The sequence below is a fragment of the Papilio xuthus genome, unplaced genomic scaffold (assembly GCF_000836235.2).
Source record: "Papilio xuthus unplaced genomic scaffold, Pxut_1.1 DF827597.1, whole genome shotgun sequence".
Lineage (NCBI taxonomy): Eukaryota > Metazoa > Arthropoda > Insecta > Lepidoptera > Papilionidae > Papilio > Papilio xuthus.
In genome coordinates this window covers 1,340,750-1,359,029 of record NW_013531052.1, presented here as the reverse complement: position 1 = coordinate 1,359,029, position 18,280 = coordinate 1,340,750, and the positions used below count along the sequence as shown (strand labels likewise).

At 34.8% G+C, this 18,280-nt stretch overlaps 2 protein-coding genes across 3 annotated transcripts; one reads left to right on the top strand and one right to left on the bottom strand.

The window, feature by feature from the left end:
• Positions 1-513: 513 nt before the first annotated feature.
• On the top strand, positions 514-14,232 carry LOC106118349 (annulin). 2 transcript variants are annotated; one of them, XM_013312997.1, is made up of 12 exons: positions 514-954; positions 7,571-7,795; positions 8,173-8,451; positions 9,156-9,307; positions 9,981-10,221; positions 10,616-10,776; positions 11,268-11,453; positions 11,670-11,780; positions 11,955-12,134; positions 12,453-12,653; positions 12,887-13,129; positions 13,612-14,232. In XM_013312997.1, the coding sequence occupies exons 1-12, from the start codon at positions 828-830 to the stop codon at positions 13,780-13,782; spliced, it is 2,277 nt and encodes a 758-aa protein (XP_013168451.1). In that variant the 5' UTR covers positions 514-827; the 3' UTR covers positions 13,783-14,232. The 2 variants fall into 2 exon arrangements, with proteins under 2 accessions (XP_013168451.1, XP_013168452.1); XM_013312998.1 differs by lacking the exon at positions 514-954 and adding an exon at positions 6,505-6,751.
• Positions 14,233-15,093: 861 nt separating this feature from the next.
• tilB (touch insensitive larva B) lies at positions 15,094-16,484 on the bottom strand. Its single transcript, XM_013312723.1, has one exon. The coding sequence runs from the start codon at positions 16,410-16,412 to the stop codon at positions 15,129-15,131; it is 1,284 nt and encodes a 427-aa protein (XP_013168177.1). The 5' UTR covers positions 16,413-16,484; the 3' UTR covers positions 15,094-15,128.
• Between the last annotated feature and the right edge of the window lie 1,796 nt (positions 16,485-18,280).

Genomic DNA, 18,280 nt, shown 5'->3' with positions numbered 1-18,280 from the left:
TTTACACACGATTGGAAATTTTTATTCAGAAATATCATTGTACGTAACTTCCTTCATCCTAATGAATGGCCCCCAGTGGGCTCGAAACTAGTTGGTGCCGATATTGTAGAAATATACGTAGGAGTCGTTTATATCTTACTTTATGGTTTTGTTTTATGAAAGTTTGAATAATTTATTGCTTAAAGGGTATCAATGGTCAGATTTTGTTAAAGTAAGATTGTGGAAAAATTGAGTATTTAAAATGTTTTCTTTGTAATTATCCTCAGCGTAGGTTTTAAGGAATATTACGTATGATTAATAATAAAATGTGTTTTTTCTTGTTAAAAATAAGTAGGACACAATTAATAATCGAAATTGCACCCATCAGAATAGTGAGTAATTTAAGCGAATGTGATTCATTACTTATTCATTAGGGTGATGTACCGCTTAGACATCGAAGCGTCCTGGGTTTTTGCGAGTCTGATAAGAGGTCACGTAACATCTCCCCTATAGGGCGACGCGAATGCGTGCGTACATTAGACGAATTGTAGTCGCCGAGTGGTGCGCACGCGCAGATTTTTTTCGTAAAAATAGTAATAAATCGAAAATCGTTTATTCTTTGGTGTGTGTGTTTTACGTCATTGTATACGGTTTATCTTAAGAACTGGTGAACCTCTAATTTAAGAAGTAAGGCGCTACTGTTTACGTAGCGGCGGATTGTGTAAACAAACGAGAGATTTTTGAAATCGATTCGGCGTTGGAATTTCGTGTGTGATAATTGATTTTTAAGTGGATCTTGTGTTTAGAGCTTGTGTTTATTCGTTTATGATTGTTAGTAAGTGTTGAAGATGGGAGCGGTGAAAAGCAAGCTGACTGGGTGCTGTCCTCTTCGGTGTTCTTGTTGTCTGGACAGTAACTCAGATTCCTGGGACCTAAAGAAACTGCCACGGCCCCCTCTACTTGACACATCTAATGGTAAGTCAAGGTCACATGTTTATTGATACGGATAATAAGTAATTAATTTTGATAACTGCTAGGTATTACCTTGGGTTTTCACTGCCGAAACAAATGTACAAAAACAATAACTAACAATTAAATTCCTTTTTTTAACAAGAAAATCGTTGATAATTTATCATCTTACTACCTATTATTAGCGATTAATTGCTTTATTTAATGATATCCCGTTAAAAACAGATTATCTTTGTTAATTGGAACGTATTATAACTAATGCAACTTATATACATAGAGCCCTGTATATAAATTCAATACATTTGAAGTTTTTAAAAATAATTAAATAAGTAGGAGTAACCGTAAAAATTAAAAAAAAACTTCCAAATCCAGAAAACAAAAAATAAAAAAAGTCATGAAAGAAACTTTGTTTAAGGTTTATTTAAGATCTTCTGTGATATCTCGAAGTCAGTTAATTTTTGATATATAAATACCTATAAATGTTCATCAAAGCGAATGACCGATATAGAAAAAACAATCTCCAAATTAATCCATAAACTAACGAGAATAAAGGAACTTATAGACATTAATGAATTTTATGAACTTTCTTCCTTCAGAAGTTAAAAATAAAAGTTACTTCAAAGATGGCGCTGTTGTCTCCATATTTATGCTACCGCTTTAGGAATGCAAACTGTTGCGTAAGATATAAACCGGTTCAGCCTTCGGTAATCAAGTGCAGGTTGATCAGTACTTACTTATAGCTTAGTCAAATTGCATCTATTATAATAAGGACTGAATTATAAAATACAGACACAACTGGACACCGTCACACAAATTATGACGGCACGATGTGCTGTGTCCACCTTGCCGGTGCCGTCACGTCGTAAACAGACGGTTTTTGTTTCTTTTTATTAGTTAATTTATAATTGATTAAAATAAATAGTGGCCAAGATACTTAAATATGATATTAACTGATTAATAAAGCTAATAGTAACAGTAAATAACGACTGTGGGACAAGAGTAAAGGAGTTTCTTAATTACGAAAAAATTTCACGTAGATCTTCGCTGTGAACAAATGACCGCCGTCACGTCATTTTCATCTCGGATAGAAATTAGCTCGTGTCGGTGCTGGTGCCCGTGAAGGTGTTGGTGGATAAATGTCCAAACAATATTACCTCCTCCTTCAAATTAGTTCATCCCTTTTCATACCCTCTATTAGTTGTGAAACTATTATCTTACTTCTTATTATTTTACCAATATTTAGATGAATGGATGTATGTTTGTTTGAAGGTATCTCCGGAACGGTTCAAAGGATCTTGATAAATTTAGCACTGATGTGGAACTTAGTCTAGAAGAACACATAAGCTACTCATTAAGTTTTTTTTAATTCCGCGCGGATGGAGTCAGCGATGGCTATATGAGATGTATTTACGTCAGGCACTGAAATCTGAATGGCGTGGGAAGAGGATTCCCCGTGCATATCACTAAATGATTCATGACATGTTACACATATTTATATAAATAAACTAGCGGACCCGACAGACGTTGTCCTGTCTACACGTCTTTAATTTGAATAAATTAATATGAAGTAAATATTTGATGAAAATTGTGAATCTAAACCATTCCCAGATCCCCTTGAACACACACAAAAAATTTCATCAAAATCGGTCCAGTCGTTCGAGAGAAGTTCAGTGACATACACACTCACAGAAGAATTATATATATAAAGATTAAGTACTTACGAAGCGTGTTCCTTTTATTTATACCCTATTAATAGTTAATTGAAATTATTATGCTGCTATATAAATTTAATAGATAATAAAAATATATTAAGTTCTTAATTAAAAGTTTTTAAATGAAACGTCGTAAAATTGAATTGATATGTAGATCTTATCTGCCTTAATATTGTTTTGTAATTTTTTGAATTTTTATGATGAATGACAGACATGTGCTGCACATTATCTTGCTGTTAATTTATCTCTATCAAATGGGAATACAAAATAATCTGTTTTGTTTGTATGTCATTTATTTCAAGCGTACATGTACATAAATAACGTGTGTCGTTTTAGATTAAAAGACAAGTAGGTTATGAAAAAGATATTTAAAAAAAAATTGTTATAAGTGGTTGTTGCTCACGACTTTATCTGTTCGAAATTTAAAAAAATAGTTTTCTTGTTGCGGGTTTTTGACAAATTATGGTTAATGCGTTATTATTACCTTATAAAAGACCTGCATTTATTTAGACATTTTCCTTACTAATTAAATATATAATTTAGTACTGAATTCACTATAGATAATTTTGTAGCATAGTTTGTTGGTATTGCATCAAATTAAGGCCTATAGATTACGTTTAGTATAACAAACAAAAACAAGAGATAAGCTGCAAAGAGGTTTTATAGTATCTGATCAACATTCAAGGTAAACTAGTGTCGCATTATTATAGATACTACACACTAAAGTCTCTACATCTTTTAACATTTTTTTTTTCAGAAATTAACTGGCAAAATAGAGCTTTATTTCACATTCAATCTTACCAATATTAAAAATCAAATGCTTGTATGGATGGATGTTTGAAGGTATCTCTAGAACGGCTGCATGGATCTCGATGAATTTTGCATAGATGTAAAACATAGTCTGGAAGAAAAGATAAGATACTAAAAGTTTATTTTTAATTCCGTGCCTTCAGAATTGCGGGCGACAGCTAGTAAAATACAGGATAGAGATAAAATTGACTACAAATTAAAATGTCTTTTGTAATGACACAATGTTTAAGTAATAAATAATTTAATTCAAAATTATAATACATTAAAATAAAATCTCGTGGCATGCAAAATTAATTACTATTTATTTGTTCTGCGTCTAAATTAATGATCAATGAGGAAAACATGAATAAGAATGACAATTATGACGTCGTCGTTTGACCTTAACGGTGTTCTTTGATAAATGTCGTAACTTGTATTACGGTAATATTGTCGTTTCTATCATTCCCTTTAAAAAAAAAGATAACAAGAATAAGTAATGTCTGACATGGATGATGTAATGACATTAGTCATTCACGGGCCTTTTTAGGTACTAGATTATACCCGCGACATCGTCCGCAAGAAATTAAAAAAAAAACAAAGTATGTAGGTTGTGTATTCTTCCAGACTATGTTCTATAAGCGTGCCAAATTTAATCGAGATCGCTTAAGCGGTTTGCGAGATTCCTAGTAGCTAACACCCATCCAAACTTTCGCATTTATAATATTAGTAAGATGGTAAGATATCTATAGCCAAATTACAAATGAAGGTAGAGTTATGCCACACAATTTTAAAACTATTGGTACTTTTAGACCCTATTAATTACAATCCTTTGGCGCGAATGATGTGCTTTCGTTACAAAGTCAAGTGTCAGAAAATGAACGTGTGGGAACACAAATTTCAACATTTTAGTAAGGCCAGTCAATAGACTAGCTAATTTCCGAATTTTCTTCCTAACAGTACCTATTGATAATTGGTGTATTAATTATGAAACTGATGACAGACAGAAGTAAATGAATGAAAAGCACCGTGACTGACAATGACGAATGTATACTCAATGCGAATGCGTTTAAGATAACCATATATTAGCAGAGAAACCTACGCAGCATCTGTGTGGGAAAACCTTTCAAGGCCATGTTAGATCTTAGTATAGTTATACGACTCACCCACTACACTAATTAATACCATTTTTGTTAAAAACTACTTAAATGAGAGATTTCAAAAGATTTGCCGCCATAACTGTTTCCGTAAAAATCTATAAAAGATGAAGATGAAGGTGAAATTGATTTATGCTTACTATTTATTCTATCTCCACACTCCGCTTACATTTTTATGAATATCAATAAATACTAATCCGATCTCTTTGTCTGTCTGTGCCTTTTCTTATATATATTATCACAAAAAGTAATCATCTAAGTTACATTACATATCCGATATTATTAAAAAAAAATCTAAGCAGTATAACTCTATTGAAACCTAAAAATAGTAAGTACATGTCATTTTTGCTATTATTGTAACATAAAAAGAGAGCTTTCATTTTGTAATAATTAAATAATTATTTTTGGTTAAAAAAACGTACGGCGGTCATAAATGTAGACGTAATATTTTCTATAGTTGTTCATATGATGAAATATCCAACTATACTATGATGGAAAAAACGTTTTCACCGTGGCAGCTCTAAATAGCTCTCGTTCCAATACTATGGTAGGTCTGAGTGCGCCGTAAGAGGTTATATTGAGAAACGCTGACGCACGCGCCCTCAAATGCAATATTTGTTCATGTTATTTGTACTGGGCGTCTGTGGCTTACTTACTTGTAATCTGAAGGTCCTGGGTTTGAATCCCGCCATGTACCGATGTGTTATTCGATTTTCGATTTACACACGCCGTGCTTGCAGTGCAAAACATACAATGAAGAAATACAAAGATGTGTGTGAAGTCTAACCAACCCGCACTTTGTCCGCGTGGTTGGCAATAGCCTGGCCCCCCTTACTTAATAATCAAAATGCTACCAGTATTTTACGCAGACGAAGCCGAAATCACATCAAATGTGCAATATATGTTGATAATGAAGTATGCACTGAGAATTAATGAAGATCTATTTAGTATGTCTGAATGTACGTCCCATTGTGACCTACTGCAACCAGTTTAACAGAATTTGAAATTGAGGATACATTTTTCCATATCAATTTATACATAGAGCCCTAGTGCGAGTAATTGAAATATCGGGAACGGTAACAGTTAATTGACCTTATTATTTATGGTCAAGATCGTGATATAATTGTTAATGTAACGCACTGGCTGATAAGATTTATGTTTTTAATTTTTCTTTTTTTTTCATCGTAGGCATTCGATATTTGAAATATTAAAAAGTACACACATTAAGAAGTTTATAGTCTTTTAAAAATCGAATGTTATATCTATTCACCGCGTTTAGGATAAAGGACTCGTGACTAAAGCGTAACCTATAACCATTAACACTTCTTAAATTACATAGAGAATGGAGTCATTTGATTACTAGTCATTGTCCCTGAACCAGAATAAGTCGTCAAGTGTACAATTGCTCATACATTACTGAGAAAACTTTGACAGATTACGTTAAATGTATTTTTATTTGGAGGTTAAATAAATAATAACATCCATCGATATAAAATTTAGTTTGTTTTTTTAATATTTTAACTCGAATGTAAACATAGATAATTTATCTTACTTCTTACTCTTACTAATATTATAGATGAGAATGTTAAAATGGGTGGATGTTTGTTTGAAGGTATCTCCGGAACGGCTGAAAAGATTTCTCTGAAATTTGGCATAGATGTAAAACATAGTCTGGAATAAGACATAGACTACTTTTTAATGTTTTTAATTCCGTGAGGACGGAGTCGCAGGCGATAGCTAGTTGATAATAAAATGTTGTTTTTTATGTGTATAATTTATGAGTAAGAGTAGTTTGAAATGATAACTATCCCTCGTCAATTTAACTGAGGAATTGGTTCCACTTTGTTGATATTATGAGATCACCGATAGAGTTAGATATAGCATTATAGGTCCGAAGGCGGGAAACACAGTATATGACGGCATACCAAAAGAACAGCACGCTTGCTCACACAATTAGCATCTCCTCAAAGTCGGAGTTTGAACAGTCTTTAAACTATTCGATTTATAGTCGTACAGATATGTTGATGTAATGAAAATAATTTAGGAAGTGTATAGTTCATAACAGTGCGAAAATGGAATATTTTAAAAATTTATGGAGATATTATTTTGGAAGGAAACAGAAGTATATTATTGTACCGTTCCAGCCAGGTCTGTTTATTTAATATTTAAAAAAAATCGTATAGAATACTATTGCCTTATAAGAATAAAGATTGTTTAAATAAAAATGCTATTTTTAGGTGTAATAAATTGGCGGGAGGCCAACTGCGAGACACGAAAATTCCTAACCGTGATTGCATCAATGAATGATTTTTTTGTTATTTTATTTTTACCTACAAAATTTTATTGTGTTATTATCGCGATTTTTAACAAATTCTAAAGTATAAAATTATCGTGTCACAATGTTAGTTACCAAACTCCTTCGAAACGATTTGTCCGATTTTTATGAAATTTTATATGCATATTCAGTAGGTCGTCTACTATCTAGTTGTTAATCCCGCGCGGACGGAGCGGGCTAGAGCTAGTTAAATATAAAAATTGTTTGATCTTACACTAAGAGTTAAATTTTGTTTATCCTTCCTGAAATTACTGTAAGCATTAAGTAGAACTAACTGCATATAATCTAAAATAGAATAGAAATAAAAACGAAATAAAATGAACATAAGTACCTACTATATTTAGAGTAAGTTAGTGAGTCAAGATTTAAATCAATTTAAAGAGAGTCATCATCATCACCATCAGCTCACTATATGTCCCCACCGAGGGGCTCGGAGGAAACCTACGCGTCTGATATTTGCATATTTACTAAGAAATAAAGCGGATGAAACAATTACCATGGATCAAATTACAATGTTAATAAAAAACTCACATATTTTAAATAACTTAAGAGCAGACGTGCAATTGTTTTATTTATTTATAGTACATCGTATATTAAGTATACATTCAAACTGTATCTGTTTGTTTATTCAGATGTCATCAGCGGAACTAGACAAGGCGTGCTCGCGGTACAAGGGATAGACTTCTGTATAGAAACGAACGGGGAAAACCATCATACCAGCAAGTTCAATTTGATGACAAGGAATGTTGACAGATGTCTGGTTGTCAGACGAGGTCAGGCCTTCAAACTCGACATATTAATGAACAGACCGTACGATGCGACTAGAGACGCTATTTCCTTCATATTCTACGTGGGAGGTATGTTATTTGCTTTGTTATCCGAGGTTTTCTTCTCTAAAGAAAAGATGTGAAAATAGAGTTTGATAATTCGTCGTTTTCGCTTCTTTTCTTCAAATAATATTCTTATGGGATTAAATGTTAAAAATAGTACATCTTAAAAACAATTTAATTTGCTAATAAAGTGTTGAATTGTAATTTCTCATGATATTCTTTATCGATCGAATCGCGATACGTTAGAGACCATTTTATTTTTGGTGCGAAACCACGTTATGTGGACTATACATGAAAAGATCTGAGTTAGGTTAGGCTATGAAACGGGAAGTTGAGGGTTCAAAAATTCTGTTTTTCATTATGTATTTAGAAGGGAAATAGAACTAATACAATTTTCCGAACAGATGTGGAGAAGCGTGGACCATCAGACGACACATCAGCAGCAGTAGCTTTACTGGAGAAGGGTTCGGAGACTGTGGGCTCGTGGAGCGCAGTGTACGAGGGTCAGGTAGACTCACATCTGATGGTAGTTGTCACTCCGGCTGTTGACTGTATCGTCGCCGCGTGGAAGATCGACGTTGATACAAAGCTTGTCACCGGAGAGTCGCTAAGTTACACTCATCCACAGCCGGTGTACATCCTCTTCAATCCTTGGTGCTTGAACGACAGTGTATACATGCCGGGTAAGTCAGAACTATCGGAGAGCTTTATATAACCAGATAATGAATTGATAAAAGTAAGACTGCACTGGTCCGTATTTATTGAAACCTACAACACAAATCAAGGTGATAAGAGATGTGGTCTATTTATATACGGTATCTTAAAGACCTCTAGTGGACAATTAACCTCAAGTGACTTATGAAGTGACCACAAGCTATGAGTCTACAAGAGTAACGCGTTTGTATTACATATACACGTATCAAAATGCCTAATAAAGAGGTGGCATATAATTAAAAAAATGCTACATACCATGTACTTATCTATAATAAAATAAATACTTGCAATATCCTTGGCTAAAGTTTTTGATGAAATTTGAAAAGTATTGGTAACATTATGTATATTACACCATTATTTTTAAACAATAAACGGGCCAGATGAAAATTAGTGCAGTATATTTGTTACTTTTATTGCATTACATTACTTAATCTTTTTTGTGCACTGTACACCACCTACTTCATTATGACGTCATCGCGGTCAAGTCTCATTTTATGCGATCTATTGTTTATAATATAACTAACTGTCGCCCGTGACTTCCTCCGTGTAAAATTAAAAAAAAAACTTAATTAAGATCGGTTGAATTCTGGAGATACCATCTAACATCCATCCATCTAAACGTTCCCATATCTTAGGAACATTTTTTTACAACAAAGTTCTATATATTGTTTAGGTCCAAATCACCGCGAGGAGTACGTGCAGGAGGACGGAGGTCTGATGTACAGAGGTGTGTACAACCGCATCAAGCCTTCGCCCTGGAACTACGCCCAATATGAAAAGGATATTCTAGACTGTGCCTTATATCTAGTCAGGGAAGTTGGCAAGGTAGGTACTGTTTGTCTATATAATAAAATATGACTCACTGCTTAGTTCTTAGGAAAATATCTGGTGAAGAATTTGGAATTGATTTTATGTGAATCTTTACAATTTCCGCGAAAAACTATTGTGACTTATGTATCAAAGGCGTCGTTTGCTGCAAGCATGCGTTTAGGTTGTCAGTTAAATATGAGGTCAGAAGACCGCAGTTCGAATATTCTCGAAAATTGAGTCAAGATTTTTAAAGATGATTAAAAACTTTATCGATTGTTTTAAATAGTTGTTGTTTAAATCTTTATCTATTTCCAATAAAATTATAGAAAATGGTTTAACCAATACAATTAATATTAACATTTGCACCTTGAATGCAATTTTATGTAGGAGGATTGGATTCCAATATACTAACTGTTCGCTATTTTACCGCATTATGTTGACTACATCTAAATATTACAAACTTTCTTAAGCACACAATGTTTTATACTTTAGAGTTTATCTGTTCCAAGAAAACTAAGTTTGAATTAAATATTTGTAAAATTCAATACATTCAATGTTTCATGTAAAATTAATTTTAATGTCAACGTATGCAAATCAAAAAATTCTTTAGTGACGACTATTATGACAATTAGTCATCAAGTATGAGTAACATCCGACATGCTAACTAAATATTCTTATGTAAATTAAGGTCAAGGGTCGTGCTAGAAGCGATCCGATCAGAACAGTGCGCGCTCTCTCCGCGGCCGTCAACGTGCAGGACGACAATGGGGTACTGTTCGGGAACTGGGGCTCGGAGCTTAGCGATTACAATGGAGGCACACATCCCCTCAAGTGGGTCGGCTCACTGTCCATCCTGCAAAAGTACTATGAAAAGAAGAAACCTGTGAAATACGCGCAGTGTTGGGTTTACGCTGGTGTTTTGACAACGAGTAAGTATTTTAAGTCTTTATAAGAGCTTATGAGTAACGAGTACGATTACAACTACTTTCTAAGACAAATGAAACAATCTTATTCTACGAAAGATAGGAGAAGGAAAAAAATGAGAGAAAGTCATTAAAAATACTAAAAGGTGTACTTTATAAACGAATTCAATCGTTCAAATTCTTTGCTATTTCTACGTTCTCTACGTTTTAGCCTTTGGTAGAGACTTAGAATCTGCTAGATCAAAAAAAAATCGGCACTTAGTCCATTTCTTAGTAAGTAGTTTGTAGCCAATTATTAAGAATGATTAGAAATACGCGTCTTCGAACAGACTTGTTCATTAAGAGCTTTCATCTCTACATTATTGTAGATGTACAATTAATAATACTTATGTTCTTTCAGTCTGCAGAGCGCTTGGCATTCCCTGCAGACCTGTGACCGGATATGACGCAGCACACGATAGTCAGGGAAGCCTCACCATCGATATAATCAAAGACGAGGAGGGCAACACGCTGGAGGAATTCACCAGAGATTCCGTTTGGAATTATCATGTCTGGAATGAGGTATAGTGTACTTAAATCTATTTTTACTCCTAAATGGGCTGTAAAACTCTTTAATATACCGAATTAAATAAAGTTCGTATTTTATTGGAACATCTGGCATGCTGAATGCCAATAAAAATATATCTACAAAGCTTTACCATTACTCAAATTGAGATAAATATGCAAAGTATATTTACATACTTACGAATATTTATGAGATGGTCATTTGACCTTCTTAGGTCAACTGACCATCTCTTAACTGACTAAAACAATATTTATCTAACAAAGGTTGTTGCAAACTATGCCGTGTCATATATGTATTCAGAATATGGACAGTCAACCTTGAAAACATGTTAGATAACGGATGTTACGTGGTGGACGCAATACGTTAACTTTTTTATATGTCTTTCCCATCTTTGTTGTGTATTTGGCATTGTTTTGAGTCAAAAATAGATTTTGATTTCACCACAAATTTGGTGTACAATTTATTCAATAAGTCTATTTTTTCCAAGGTATGGATGGAGCGACCAGACTTAGGACCTGAGTACGGTGGGTGGCAAGCAATCGACTCAACGCCGCAGGAGACATCGGAGGATATCTACCGGCTGGGACCGGCGTCACTGCGCGCTGTGCGGGAGGCAGAATTGCAGCGACCCTATGATGTGTCGTACGTCTTCGCACAAGTGAACGCTGATAAGGTACGAATACTTTGTTTAACTATTCTTAGCTCATCAAAGAGAGAGACTGGAGAGGGGATATTAAAGAGGGAGAGAAAGAGAGAAGAAGAATGAGGAAAAGAGAATACAGAAGAAGAAAGATATCTTTATTCAAATGAATGGTCTAAACCTGTAGCTCTATACTTTTTTATTATTATATTTATATATGAATATCATCATTATGTTTTTTTATTTCAGGTGTTATGGAAATACTCTGGCGAAATTCAACCTTTGAAGTTAATGGCTCGCGATACGACCTCGATTGGCCAGTATATATCCACTAAGGCTATTGGAACTATGGAACGAGAAGTAAGAAAATATTCAGTCTATTTTCCCACAACTCCTATATCGAGAATCTTCAATAACAGAATATTAGTAGTAACATGACGTCACGGTGGAGTTTAATTCCAATAAATTTGCTCTTAAATTCTTGAAGGCGCTTTGATTTATGACACGTCTTATGATGAAGTTTTATAATTCCAGGATATTACAGACACATATAAGTATCCTGAGCGAACGTGGGAGGAGAGGGAGACGATGGAGAAGGCTCTTCGAAAATCTGAAAGTATTTTCGCAAGATATTATCTCAATGATGCCTTTAATGATGTACTTTTCGACTTCGAATTAAGAGACGACATTAAAATTGGACAAGATTTTAGTGTCGTAAGTATATTCAATTTTTATTTATAATGCACAAGAAAATAAATTATTTTTCATTCAGAAAGATAACCTAAATTTATACCGATAAATAAAAAAGCTTGATAAAAACCACAGTCAACTCATAGTAGTTGCTTGCCATATTTTCCGCGCGAAATTAAAAAGAAACCTAGAAACATGTATAGCCTATGTCACAGAGATAGTGTAGCTCGTGAAAGAATTTCAAATCGGTTCAGTCGTTTCTGAGCCTATAAAATACAAACAAACAAAACATGAAATCGAGATATTAAGTTATTATTGACTCTACATTTTTTATAATTACAGGTGCTGCATATTAACAATCGCTCTATGGTGACTCCACACCAAGTGAAAGGTGTACTGAGAGTGGACACGGTGACATACACCGGGAAAACAGGCGACGGAGTCAAGAGGAAAGAGTTTGACATCAACTTGACACCCGAGGCTAAAGAAGTGGTTACATTAATGGTCACTTTTGATGATTACTTCAAGAAGCTTGTAGATCAGGTTAGTTGCTTCCTTATACTGACGACTGTGAGAAATTATGCATTTAAATAAACATTCGGTAGTTCATCAAATCGGATTATAAAAGTCTTTGTTATGTTGGACATTTCTTCTCAAACTTCATCGCTATAATGTCAGAATTGGATATTATAGTATTATTTAAATGTCAAGAAAAAGTAGTTATAATATAATTTCAGTTCATAATTTATTCTAATATGATATTTATTTAATTCTAGGCTTCATTCAACATTGCATGCTTAGCGACAATAGTCGATAAGCAGTTTGACTATTTCGCACAAGATGACTTCAGAGTACGTAATCCTGATATAAAGATTGAAATCGATGGAAAACCGATTTCTCATCAAGAGATGAACGTAACCGTTAGAGTCGAAAATCCTTTGCCGATACCACTGAAGAACGGAAAGTTCTACATACAAGGCCCCGGATTAGATCAACAGCTTAAGATTGAGTTAAATGAGGTAAATAAAACTCTATATTTAAAGTAGTTCATAAGACAGTTAAGAATTAACTGTGGGTTTCTGAGTCCAAAATCTGCGATTAAAAAATATTGTTACCTCTGTTTTGTCACAGATAATGACAGAACGATATGTTTTATACCAAGGTTTTGGTATCAGGAACCCACGGTAAGTACGGTAAGTAGTTTTGGTGGTAGCAGGTAATCTGTACATTGTATGTGCTTGCGTGTTCATATAGATTAATTCAATCAATGAGAAATCGTGAAGCCTTGTTATGCTTATTAAAATGATTTGAAGTTATAACTTTCGTTTTTAAAACTGTAGGATTACATTTGTTTGGAATTTCATTTGCTTCGAATTTCATTTGAATTTTTTCAATTTAAAAAAAAAATTCCAAAGACTTTTTGATATGAAGATATTTTATTAGTCTTTCTATCTTAAGATTTGACCTGGTGATATGTTAATATGATCATGTTTTTGTACAGAATGTTGCTCCGGGTGAATTCGCGACAGCTCAGTTCAAGCTTACACCTCCTTGGGGCGGCCGGCACCAGATATCCGCCAAGTTCACATCCAAGGAGATAAGAGATATTGACGGCTTCAAAACCTTCATGGTCGCGGCACCAGCGGAACTAAACGGAATAGCATCGGCGTGAATAAATCTAACAGCTAACGGCCCAAATTACGATGTCGGTCCTAACTTGATTCGTTCAAATCTGAATTTAACGTTTTAAACTTAAGTTTTAGTACCGAGCATTTACTGCTCTAACACCAAGTATACGTCTTTTCAAATATCTTGGCCGCTCAAGGTCACCTGCGCGCTGCGCATTGCACACTACATCTAACATTGTGTCCTGCGCAACGACTCCTACGATATTCCGAGCGGCATAGATATTTGAAAGTCTCTGTACTTACTTTTATTTTTCTTCAATCAGTCGAATCGTTATGAAGTACATATAAAATTAGTAAAATATTACGGCAGTCAACGGTAAAATCCTACATATCTAGATTATTACGTAAGCTACTTTAACTGTGGTAGAGTCCACTTTAACATCTTCGCACGAATTGTCCCGGCTCGCCCGGCGAATACCACGACCACACAGAAGACAGGCGTCAAGTGGAAGCAATTTGCGTTTCGTCTGATAAGTGTGCGTCCCGGAGGCCTAATTAAGTCCTCTTTCCCTTCCCACCTTTTTTGGAAAGGATGAAAAGTGGAAGTGGACTTTCCGGATGAGAGGATGCATGGAAAGGGTATTCCCTTTCTGTGCATTCTCTCCTCCGTCGATTAGAGGTAGGCAACGCATATGCAATTGCGTATGTCTATGGGCAACGGTCACTTCGCTATATCAGCGATTTCAGGTGGCCGCTCGCTCGTTTGCCACCTTATGATATAAAAAAAATACTTAACGTAACGTAAGTCCTAACTAGATGACTTTATAACCAAAATATTAGTGTTATGCTAGTTGAAATTAAGTGTTACAGAAATTTGAAATAGTAAATAAGGATATATGATGAATGCGTGTAATTATTGTATGCGTACTTTGGAAACTCGCATAGTTTGAAGTCAGCTAATTCTCATTAATTAAGTTTGTTATGTAAAGTCGTCTTATTCTAACGCCTTAAGCATAACGCACATTCGTTTTACAAAAGTATTACAAAATTTCGCTCGTTTTACGAAAAGAAATAAAAACTAGCGGCTAAAACAACAACAAAATGCGAAAACAATGACTACGAATATGTTTTCTGTCATTCTTGTCAATTAAAATAATTTCATTTGTACGTTGTAAATAACATATAAATTTTAAGAAACTATTTATGTATGCTTGTCTGTTATGAATTTTCTCTTTGAGTTAATTTAAACCACGACAAAGCTTTAATAAATTTAAATGTAAAAAAAACTATATTTGTCCTAAAGTATTATACGTTATATTTAACTTGATTGTGTTTTAATTAATCACCAATTATTTTTGAAATCTTTGTTTATTTTAATTGTTTTATTTGCTTAAACAAGTGGTGGAACTTCTGGATCATCAACAAAGTTATGAGACGGTTTCTTTTCGTCTAATGTAAATCGTGGGTCTATGTATGAAAGATTTGACTTTTTAGTAATTTTAGTAAGGTCAAGGACATCTTCAGCTGGTCCAATCTCCAGAAATTCCCTTTTACTTTGCCCTGTAATAGTGGTTTGATTTTCTTTGCATTGTTGGTCTATTTGAGTTTTCGAATTTGACTTCAGCGCCATCTTTGATTTTATAGTGCCATTAACTTTAGGCATCGTCACGACCAAGTGGCCAGTTGTTTGTGAACGTTCAGCTACAGCGTTGGTAGTTTCAACTTCTTCCGGTAGATGGAGTTGAAAAATTTTCCCCTTGAGTGTGACCCGTACGTAATTCGTTTGGACGTCAATATCAAGGAGACTACTATCTAAATGTTTGTACACGGCCAAATCTAATATAAATTTATCTGGTTCCGCGTCACTAAACATGAACTTTATCTTCGCTTGATTTATGTTAAACGGTCTGCCATCGGGAGCAAATAACTTAATAGGCCTTTTTTCTTCTTTTTTTTCGGGTTCCTCACTCTTTAGTTTTAGTTGACGCATGTGTTCTATTTCATATCTGACTTCAGGTGCATGTTCACATTTCTCAGCCCAAAATTTTTTGTTTCTCTCTTCCGGATCCATGTCCTTGTATTCATTTTCCCATTTATTTGTAATATCATTCTGTAGTCTTGTCTTTTGCTTTTGACGTTGGCATAGATATTTTTGTTGTTCGAATAAAATATCAGATCTTATAATAGGAAGGTTTTGTAACGCCATTATGCGGTTCGATCGGTCGATTTCAACGCCATCTAGAGTAGCAAGCTGGGGTAAAGTTCCAATAACGAAGTCACGGTAATTATCAAAGTCAGTACAAGGATTTCCAGTTAAATATAAATTCTGAAGGTTGTAGTTCCCAACCAGCGACTCGATGCTCACAATTTTGCCAATAAAATTTAAAGTTAAGTCTAATTTAGTTAAAGATTCACATCTGTCAAGGTTTTCTATAACTTCTATATTATTAAGTGCCAAATTAAGATATTGTAGGTGTTTGAGTTTGTTCAAGTTTTCTATCTTTGCGATTAAATTGCTTTGCAAGAGAAGTATTCTCAGTTTTGGACACCAGTTTTGAATAAATTCGATCTTCTCAATGTTTTCTTGGTGTAGCGAAATTTCTTCTAGAGGAGCTAACAGTCGGTCATGATGTTCTGCCTTTTTTCGCACCATTTCTACTGATATTTTCACCATATTTATAAACTTAATACTTCTTAATTCACTTTGATTTCTTAAACGCTTTCGACGTTTGGTAAAATTGACATATTGAAATAACAGCAGCTTAGCAACGATTGTCATGAGTAATATAGATTAAAAATAGAAAAGTTTAATGTGAACGTGTCATCTTTTTGTTTATGACTTTAAAAAAAGTAGTAGATAGTTTTATAAAATGTAAATAGAGCATATTTAAATAGTAATGTTTGCAGGTTTAGACAAAATTTATAAAAATTTATACAGCTTCCTATTCCTTTGAAAAGGTTTAAAAATGTACTAAGGAAGTAGTTGTTTTCAATAAGTTTACTTATGGAATTTTGTGTAAATAGAGGATAGACGTAGGATGGGGTGGAAGGCGGAGGACAGCGATAGAATCAGTAAGATGTCCGGCAGCGCTTATCTCCCGATCTCGGAGGTCTGTAATCCGTCATTTAACATTCCAGCACAGCAGTGGCAGCGAAGCCGCTCAACTCGACCGTACTAAATTAATATCGCCCTGCCGTAGCGGGTATTAAAATATTTTAAACGACGCCATTTATAATATGACGTTCAGATATCAAGTCGCGAGAGCGCAACATATTTTATTCCACGAAACTGCCAAAAGACAATGAGGATGAAGAATTACTATCATCAGCGATTCGTTTTATTGTTATTGTTCGGGGTCGGTTCGCGGGACGGGGAAAAAACCGAGTCGTGGAAAAAACGAGACACGTCGAGATGAAATAAGGCATGACAGAGGGAAAGACGGTGTTATTAGTGAGCGAGGCGAGGCGCCCCGCGGTCTGCGTGTGTTTAGGCCGGTGGGCCCAGCAACGGGGCGCTGCGGGACGCCGCCGCACACACCCGCAGTGCACACTTATTGAAAGCGCCCAATTTAACATTTTGTTGTTTAAACAAACACCCAACCGTAAGTGGTCTACGGGATTATTGAAAATAAATTCATAATTTATTAACTTGAATTAATATCGTCAAATGAAATCGTGCGATGTAATGTGTCCGCATTCTCAAGGTGGTATGCGCATTAAAATGTTTCTGTCAGACCATAGACATTTGCATGTTTCATCATCAAACCAACAGATGGCGCTACACGTCGTACTTTAACTTCAGTTAAAGACATAAACGTGAAGTTTCATTTGAAAAACATATGCGTTGGCTTTTATTAACCGCTCGAGTAAATCATTTAATCGTTTCCGAATAATTTGATTCGGTAAACATAGATGGCTAATCGTGACAGAAATCTTAACGATACTTTGGCGATTTTTTGCGGTCCGCTAGGCCGCGGCCGATGTCGGCCGGCTCCGAATACGGGCAGAGCGTCCCAGTGGCTGCACGCGAAAGTGTCAGGCCAAGTCAAAACAACCGTCGTCACTCCGACACTATGGTACTGAAAAAAAAAGATTTCTCATAAGTAGTAGCTGCGTTCCACTTATTTCTTATCTTGTGTTAAATTGCCGTGCTAATAAGATGTGATTTATCCGTTTTATTCGCGTACTTTTATTTCTCAGTAACTTTATACTCCGCAATATCTGAGAAAATATGAAACGAGTTTTTTTTAGTTTATTCACGTTAGTTGTGGGAACTGTTGGATCAATATCGTGCAATTAGCGTTTGCTGATGTGTTAATTTCTAATTATGTGTTGCAGAATTAAGTTAAATTGATGTTTTTGTCGCGTTCATCTCTTTTTTGGACACTATATTTTTCAGTGTTAAAACCAGAATGTTATCATATTCTTAAGTATTAATCATCATCATCAGCTCACTATACGTCCTCACCGAGGGGCTCGGAGCCTACCCTAAGTTAGACGGGATTAAGCCATAGTCAACCACGCTGGCCAAGTGCGGGTTGG

What these genes read in the sequence shown, in the direction of transcription:
- tilB (XM_013312723.1), bottom strand. Translation starts at nt 16,412, where the DNA reads ATGGTGAAAATATCAGTAGAAATGGTGCGAAAAAAGGCAGAACATCAT.
- LOC106118349 (XM_013312997.1), top strand. Translation starts at nt 828, where the DNA reads ATGGGAGCGGTGAAAAGCAAGCTGACTGGGTGCTGTCCTCTTCGGTGT. An exon ending in TTGGACAAGATTTTAGTGTC is followed by an intron (nt 12,135 to 12,452) that starts GTAAGTATATTC and finishes TTATAATTACAG; the next exon opens with GTGCTGCATATTAACAATCG. An exon ending in TCAAGAAGCTTGTAGATCAG is followed by an intron (nt 12,654 to 12,886) that starts GTTAGTTGCTTC and finishes ATTTAATTCTAG; the next exon opens with GCTTCATTCAACATTGCATG.